Source organism: Poecile atricapillus, chromosome 5 (genome assembly GCF_030490865.1).
Source record: "Poecile atricapillus isolate bPoeAtr1 chromosome 5, bPoeAtr1.hap1, whole genome shotgun sequence".
Lineage (NCBI taxonomy): Eukaryota > Metazoa > Chordata > Aves > Passeriformes > Paridae > Poecile > Poecile atricapillus.
The window spans coordinates 1501579-1509889 of NC_081253.1; the positions used below are offsets into that span (position 1 = coordinate 1501579).

At 49.4% G+C, this 8311-nt stretch overlaps 1 protein-coding gene across 2 annotated transcripts in view; it reads left to right on the top strand.

Moving 5' to 3' along the window:
- The window catches only part of CACNB4 (calcium voltage-gated channel auxiliary subunit beta 4), an 81248-nt gene that overhangs the window by 64773 nt on the left and 8164 nt on the right, over positions 1–8311 (top strand). For both annotated transcript variants that reach the window (XM_058839229.1, XM_058839230.1), the window contains 4 exons: positions 618–727; positions 1669–1820; positions 2233–2328; positions 6239–6424. In XM_058839229.1, the coding sequence (XP_058695212.1) occupies positions 618–727; positions 1669–1820; positions 2233–2328; positions 6239–6424 (544 nt within the window). The remainder of the gene's footprint in view (positions 1–617; positions 728–1668; positions 1821–2232; positions 2329–6238; positions 6425–8311) is intronic.

The window sequence follows — 8311 nt, forward strand, 5'->3', positions numbered from 1 at the left end:
CCCAGCTTGATTTCTTTCCATTTTTTCCTGGCTCCTTGGCTCAGTCCAAGCCCCCTAAATGGATTTTATATGGAAGGATTGTGTGGTCTTTGCTTTGTAACACTTTGTTAACCCTAACTCACTGTCAGATTAAGTCAATAAATCACCTGCCTTAAGTTAAAGAGGTGCAGTGAAGTTAAAGTTGAGTTCAGGCAGCTCCACTTCCTTTTCTCCTGCTCATGCCAGCCCCTGGCACAGCTCCCTGGCAGCTGTTTACTCCAGGTTTACTCCTGGTGTAACTCTGAGGGAAGGGGAAGTGCTGGTACATTGCAGCTCCCTTGTTGAGTGCCCCAAACCTCACAGAACTCACAGCATTTATGGCACTGTGGAAATTCATGCAGGAGATGGGTGAGCTGGGAGGAGAAAAGTTAATTAATGCACTAAGGAGAATATCAGGAACTCCATCCCAGAGCTCAGGGAATAGGAAATACTTCCCAGGTACCCAGCACTTCTCTCCAGTTGTTCTTTAGTGATGCCATAACTCGTCTGGAAACATGTTTGATTGTGTTTGCCCTTTGGAATGGGCTGTGGCTGGAGATGCCACTCGTGTGTGTGTGTGTGCTGTGCTCTGCTCCCAGGATATCCATAACCAGAGTGACAGCTGACATCTCCCTGGCCAAGAGGTCTGTGCTCAATAACCCCAGCAAGAGGGCGATCATCGAGCGCTCCAACACCAGGTCCAGCCTAGGTAAGGCAGTGCCACAGCTGGAATTCAGGCTGTGGTTACACTCAGGAGGCAAGGGACACGCTTCCAGCCTTCCTGATCGTGGAATCTCAGCTGGAAGGGACCCACAAGGGTCATGGATCCCTCTCCTGGCCCTGCACAGACACCCCAAAACCCTGGGCATCCCTGGCAGCGCTGTCCAAACGCTCCTGGAGCTCTGGCAGCCTTGGGAACGTGCTCATTCCCTGGGGCACCTCTGGGAGAAGAACCTTGCCCTGAAATCCAACCTGAGCCTCCCTCCCCTGGCCCAGCTCCAGCCTTTCCCAAGATCACATCAGTTCTGCAGATTTAAATGTGTCTACAGCATTTTACTGCATAATCCTGAGTTGGCCTCACAGCTCCTCCTCCTTCCCAGCCCTGTGCTTTTAATTCCACATCACAAGGAGCCAAAGAGATTTCACTTGTCCAGCCAAGGAAATGTCATTCCTGACCCTGGGACCAGTTTTGTGTTTAATGTTGAGCAGTTACAGCTGAATTTTGCTGCCTGGCTGTGAGATTTTGGGTCCTGCCCCTCTCCTCAGTGTCAGGACTGCTGGGGAACAGTGGCCTGAGGAATTTTTATTTGGACTCCATTATTTTGGAGGTCTTTTCCAACCTTAATGGTTGTGTGATTCTTTCTTGCACAAGGGTGGAAATTTGTGTGCATCACGTGCATTCCAACACCCTGCTCTGTGGGACATCATCCCAGGAACTAAGAGGAGTTGGGTTTGGTAAAAAAAAAACAAACCAAATTCCAAATCCCTGCCATCCTGAGTGGCTGCTTGCACTAGAGCTACAGGTAACAGATAATTTAATGGCAGTGCCATCAATTCACATGTGGAGCCTGTGACAGTAAGAGGGTGAGGATGTTTTTATCCCAGTGCTCTGGGGTTCAGTGGTTTCACCTGCTTTGTTTTCCTTCCCAGCTGAAGTGCAGAGTGAAATTGAAAGAATCTTCGAGCTGGCCAGGTCCTTACAGCTGGTTGTCCTGGATGCAGACACTATAAATCACCCTGCACAGCTTATCAAGACATCTCTAGCACCAATTATTGTCCATGTGAAGGTGTCCTCTCCAAAGGTAATTCCTCACCTTAACATCCAGGAGGAACCTGGAGGGCAGGGTGGGTATGGGCAGTGTGGAATCTGTACCTGAAAAGGGGAAAAAATGACATAATGTACTGCTGGTATGCTACAGTCCATCCAGCAACCCAGAAAATTCTGTATAAATATAATTTTCATGCTTCTCTATTGTCAAAAATAACTTAGGACTTAAAGTAGGATAAAGCAAAAATGCATTTGAAATTTTTCAAGGGCTCAAACGTGATCCAGAGGGAAATGTACCCAGTCCTCTGAGGGGTTATCACAAGGGTTTGGGATATTCAAGGGCAATATTTTATGGAGAGCTTGGTAATCCCTCAGGGGGATGTCAGGCTGAGCTTTAGGGAGATAAATTATCCTTAAACTCACCTTTTGCCCTTTCCTCCTGTCAGGTTTTACAGCGACTGATCAAGTCCAGAGGGAAGTCACAAAGCAAACACTTGAATGTGCAGTTGGTGGCAGCTGATAAACTTGCACAATGCCCACCAGTAAGTACAGAGGAGAGGCTGAAGAACTCCTGCTTTGTGGAATTGTGATGATTCCTGCTGTGCTGATCCCTGTGCAGAGCTGGCTCCATCCATTATCACTCCCTCGTGGTGCTCACACAGCCCTGCACTCGTGAGACACAAAGTGCTGCAGACTTTCATCCTGGTTATCTGGGTTTGTTTCGGTCTTTGGCAGGGTGACAGGGCAGGAATGACGTGGAGGGGACAACAGATCTGTTCATTAGCAAATTACATCATTTGTGGAGCTCCAGGTCCCAGAGGGACAAAGGCTGAGTTTGGAGAGGAGGCTGCAAATGCCTGCCCTCAGTGCACGGGGTGTGGGAAGGGAAAGGGGTGTGTGCAGGCATGTGAGCCCCAATCCTGACCCTGCAGGCCATCCCAGTCACCTCAACTGAGCACAGCCACTGCTCTCCCACCCCCTGGTCAAAGATCCTGCCCTCTCCTGCAGTCCTGCATTCCTGCTGCTGGAGCAGAGGCCTGCAGGGCTCATGGGCAGGGGCCTGGAGAGGCTCTGCAGGGGTTTGCACAGGGCAGCTCAAACGTGCTTCTAGTTCTGAAAGCCACAGCTGGATTCTGGGCCAGAGGCAGTGGAAGGGGACTTGGATGTGGCTTTGTGTAGGATCTGTGTGGGATATTGGGATGGGAGTGCAGAGACCCCTCTGGGTTCCAGGGCAGTGACAGCTTCTCTGGGCAGCCTCTTCTGGAGAGCTCAGCTGTGTTACATTTCTCACATGGAATTTTTTACTGAGTTGTGACCTCTTAAAATGCTGATGGGTTATTCCTGTGAGCCATCCAGGTCCCACTAACCCAAGCAGAACTGTGACTGTCCTGGAGAACAAACTGATCCCTCTAAAACACATCCCTTCCCAGCTCCTGATGGGCGTGAGCCGAGGAGCTGGAGCTGCAGCTGGCCCTGTTTGGATGGTTTGTGGTGTTTCCTCTGAGCTTACACACAGAGCAGCCCTCTGCACATTGTCCTGTGTGAGAGGTGTTTCCTCTGGCACCTGCACACAGAGCCCTGGGCAGTTTCACAGCCTTCTCTTGTGGCTTCAGTGATTTCCTCTTACTCAGCTTCACTTCGCTCACATCAGCTGAAATGAAAGAAGTCACCAGAGCAGCTGTGGCTGCCCCTGGATTCCTGGAAATGTCCAAGGCCAGCTTGGACAGGGCTTGGAGCAGCCTGGGATAGTGGGAGGTGTCCCTGTCCGTGGCAGGGGGTGGATGAGATGATTTTTTAAGTCCCTTCTAATGGTGGGATTCCCAGTTTCCATGAAATGATCCGTGTGCATCACTGGGAGCATTGTGGCACTTGGATTGTCCATCCTCAGATTTACTAAACTCTGCCTCAACACCCAGTCCTGGAGTTGCATTCCAGTGCTGAAGGCAACCAGGTGAGGCCCCACCTGGATCAGAAAAGCCTCTCCAAAGTCAGAGTCTGAGTGTCAGCCTTGAACCCAGCCCTGCTCCGAGGCTGTTTCTGCCCTGCCCTGCCCAGGAGCTGCTCACAAACCAGCTCAGCACTTTGCACCGGTGATGGGAAGGAAGTGATTGCTGACTTTGAGCTCTCCCAGGGAGGTGGCAGTCTGACTTGGCTTGAAATTAAAGTTGGCCCACGATTTAATTAAGTAAAAGTACATTGCTAAGAGCAGAGGCACTGCTCCCTCCCTCCTGCTTGATTGCAGCTCGGATTCCTGCAAGAGGAGAATTTGGAGTGTTTGTTTAAAGGGAAGGTCCTTGCAGAGGATGCAATCCTCACTCTGTTCCTTTGCTGAGAGCTAACCATAAGGAATGAGCTGGTGCTGCATGTCTAGACACTGTAAAAATAGCTGTCTCTTCAGGCATATTTGAGCTCAGGAACTGCTTTCATTATTAATTCCTTGCTAATGTGCCCCTGCCACTGCTCGAGCCGGCGTTGGGCACTGCAGGACACCAGGAATATTGCAGGACTCCAGGAACTCCTCTGCAGGAACATGAGAGGCCTCAAGGAAACACAAATCCACTGCTCATCAAAAGGTTGTTATTTTTTAAAACTTCTGAATTCATGCCCATGCTAAGAGAGGGTACAAACCCCTCTGGTCTGTTGGACACAACCTGGAATTACACCGCAGCAGAATTCAAGTGCACTGGTTAATTCAGATATAATTAGGATATACCTGCAAGTTGAAATTCTGCCTCCTCTCAGCTACACAGTGGTTCTACAGCAAACCAAAAGAAATAGCAGAGGACAGTGGGCACTGATTACTCTTCAGGAAAGGCCTCTTTCACCACCAGAGAGTCACCAGGAGCTGGGAATGCTCCTGTGGCAGCTTCTGTGCATGAAAGAAAATCTTGCAGAGGAGCTGCTTTACTCCGTGACCCTCACAAACAGGGATCTCCCAAAAGAGGATTTCCTGCCAAATAATTGGAAACAGAGCAAACCCAGCTGAGGGATGAGCAGAAGTGTTAAATGGAAGAGAAAACCTGAGTGAAACAGAGAAAAACCTTTGTTCTCTGTCATTTATCCTCTGTGTCAGACACTTGGATCAGGATCCTGCCAGGGCTGCAGCTCCTCCAGGTGACCTCCAGAGAGGCTCCCCAGTCCAGTTGTACTGTGCAGTGAAATGCTGTTGTTAAGAGTCCTAAATCCAGTTTAATTCTTTATTTAAGAACACATTTTACACTCCCAAGTGTTTAATTCCAATCTTTTCCTAAGCTAAGTGCATACGTAAGCAAACCACATTCTTTTTATTTTCTAATTTACAATTTTACAATTTCTAATTGTTTTAATTGATAACTTCTTCCACAAGTGGGTGATAGACTGGAATGTGTGGTGCATCAACATGTGAGTGAATAGCAAAAGAGTAAAAGCAGTAAATAAGGAGAGGAGGAAGAGCAATAAACACTGAACTGGACCAAGGGATGCAGTGTTAGAAATATTCTGATTAGAAGGAAACTCCTCCTTGCTGGCAGAGGAGGAAACTTTTCTCTGCCATGCTGAGAAGAGAGAATAAATTAAAAAGATAAAAAAAAAAAAAAAAAAAGCTTTATTATTTTAAATCTTATTCTGAGAACTGTAAAAACAGGTGGAAGAGAGCAGCCTGTGGTTGGTGTTGGTTGCCCTTTACACCCACAGCACCTGCACTTATTTTCCATTTCCTGTGCTGTTCTCACAGTATTTTGCAAAGTGAAGATGAGAGATGAGACAAGAAGTTGAGCTGCTGAAAATGGGGTTGTGCTTCTCTGGAGGGGCTGTGCTGGTTCTGGCAGGTTGGAGGTCAGGCAGGGATGGAGCTGGTGTCTGGAGAATTCCCTGAGGCAGGGATTTCCTGCTGCCTTCACTGCTGTGGGAGTGCCTTTAGAGGCATCAGCACTGGAAAGAAATAAAGAAATTGAAGAGTTTTGTTTGCCTGGGAACAAAACAGGGCTCGTGCAACACCCAGGGACAATGTCCAGTGACTCCTGAGGGCTTTGGCTCTTGGTCACCTTCTAAACCCCCTTGTACCATTTTCCAGCCACGGAATCATGGAATGGTTTGGGTTGGAAGGGGCCTCAAACCTCATCCGTGCCACCCCAGCCATGGCAGGGACACCTCCCACTGTCCCAGGTGCTCCAGCCCCAGTGTCCAGCCTGGCCTGGGACACTGCCAGGGATCCAGGGACAGCCACAGCTGCTCTGGGAATTCCATCCCAGGGCCTCACCTCCCTCCCAGCCAGGAATTTCTTCCCAATATCCCATCTCTCCCTGCTGTGTTTCGGTGTGAATCCATCCCCCTTTCCACTCCGTGTTTCCAGCTCTCCCCAGCCCCGGTTCCCGTTTGTTTAACCCTCCCAAGCCTCAGTGTGACGGGCAGGGCTCTCCAGCTCCGCGTCCCCGCTGTCACACGGCCGTGACCGCGCTGTGTCCCTGTGCCCAGGACATGTTTGACGTGATCCTGGACGAGAACCAGCTGGAGGACGCCTGCGAGCACCTGGCCGAGTACCTGGAGGCGTACTGGAGAGCCACGCACACGTCCAGCGCCGCGCCCATGACCCCTCTGCTGGGCAGGAACCTGGCATCCAGCGCCCTGTCCCCGTACCCCGCTGCCATCTCCGGCCTGCAGGTAGGAACAGCCCCGGGAGGCGCAGGGCAGCTGGGTTTGCTCAGCGTGCCGGGGGCTGTGCTCACACTCAGCCCCGCTCTGGGACGTGCTGCCAGCTCCAGCTCGGGGCTGGAACACTGGCAGTGATCTGCCTTTAGTGGGAAGTAGAATAACCGTGGATTTCCTAGCCAGGAGTCAGCTCTGTTATGATCCCTTTTATTCTACCCTCATAACTTCACCAGGCATTCTCTTTTGGGTGGAAAAGCTTGTTCTTTGAGTGTGAATAAAAGACATTATTTTTTATTTTTTTTTACCCGTTGAAAAAAATTGTGACCCTTTTTTTCCACAGGGATAGCTCAGACTCGGCTGAACTTTGAAACTTCAATCCTGGCATGTAAATAGTCCTTAATGAGAAGTACGTGCTTTATTAAGTTTGAAACCAGAAATGTTTGGGGCTAATAACTGGGAATGCTCGAGGGGCTCAGGATTGCAGGGAGCTTTAAATCCTGCAAGTTTCAGTGTGTGTGGGACTCCAGGAGTGTCACTTGCTAATGTACGTCAGAAATAGAACTGAACAAATGACATTTAATGAATAATTCACCTGGCAAATGTAACGTCTGCTCTGCTTGTGGAGTGTCTGGAAGCAGGTAACAGTTTTGGAGGAAATGACTGTTGTTTGGTGTTTTCAGTTAACATCCAGCTGGTTTTGCTCTGAGTGAGCTGCACTTCCCTGAAGGTGCTTAATTCCTGCACTCACCTTTCTAAAGCCCTGCTTGGTTTTATTGGGACCAGCAAGTCACTGTCTCCTGAGTGGCTGAATGCACAAGCACTGTTCTGTTACTAATAATTAACATGCACATGTAAACTGTTGTTTCCATTTTCCACTTGCCTTAAAGTTTCAGTTTTCCATCCCTTCATGCCAATAAAATACCATCTGCAGAACTTTCACCTCTTCAGTTTCATTTTGAGAACTGGGTGTATCCACAGAATTTTTTTCAGGCATTTATTTCTCTCTGATCAATGGACACCAGCAATAACTGTGAAATGTTGCTCCATTTACTTAGGGAAAACTCACACTGAAGATGAAAATCACCCCTGTGCAGTGGGCTGGCTGAAGGTATGCATCACTTAATCCCCACTTCACCCGAATTCCAAAGGGTTTCGGTGGGATCAATGGTGCTGGTGCTCTGCAGAGGGGTAAATTTCTCCTGGAGTGATCGATGCCCAGCCAGAGGCTGCAGGTTTTCCGTGCCTCCAGGGTTCAGGCCCTGCTGTTTTCCATGGGTGTCTCACAGGAAGGATTTCCACCATCCCTCTTATCCACAAGGAGGTTTTGTACTCATTCAAACCTTTGAAGGATTCGCATCAGCTTTGGCTGTGATGATGTGTGTGGTAATTAAAAGGCACTCAGGCTAATTAAACTAGCAAAGGTGCTTGTGATACAGGAAGAGTTTATATTCCTTATGCCCTTGGTACCTCGGGGACTGAAAAGCAAAGGCTCAGGTAGCAGAGAGCCTGACACAGGTGTGCTGGGACAGGCTGTCCCTGCTTCACCAAATCCACCTTTGGGAGACTCCCATTTTTCCCTGGCTGGGGCCTGGACTTTGGTTTATTGAGAACTGAAAGTCCTGACTGAGCTCCTGGCTCACAGAGGTCATGAGGGTCACGTTCTGTGGCACAGATCCAGAGCAGTCAGAGAGGGAACAGGTGGCAGTGCTGGCTCTGCCACACCTGATCCTTGGGAATTGCCTTCCTTGAGGGAAGAGCTCGATGCTGAGCTGAGGGGGAAGAGGAAATTTGATCTTTGCACAGAAAAATATTTATTGCTCTGAGAAGCTGGGGCTGCCCCTGGATCCCTGGAACTGTCCCAGGCCAGGTTGGGCTTTGGGGATTGCAGCAGCCTGGGAT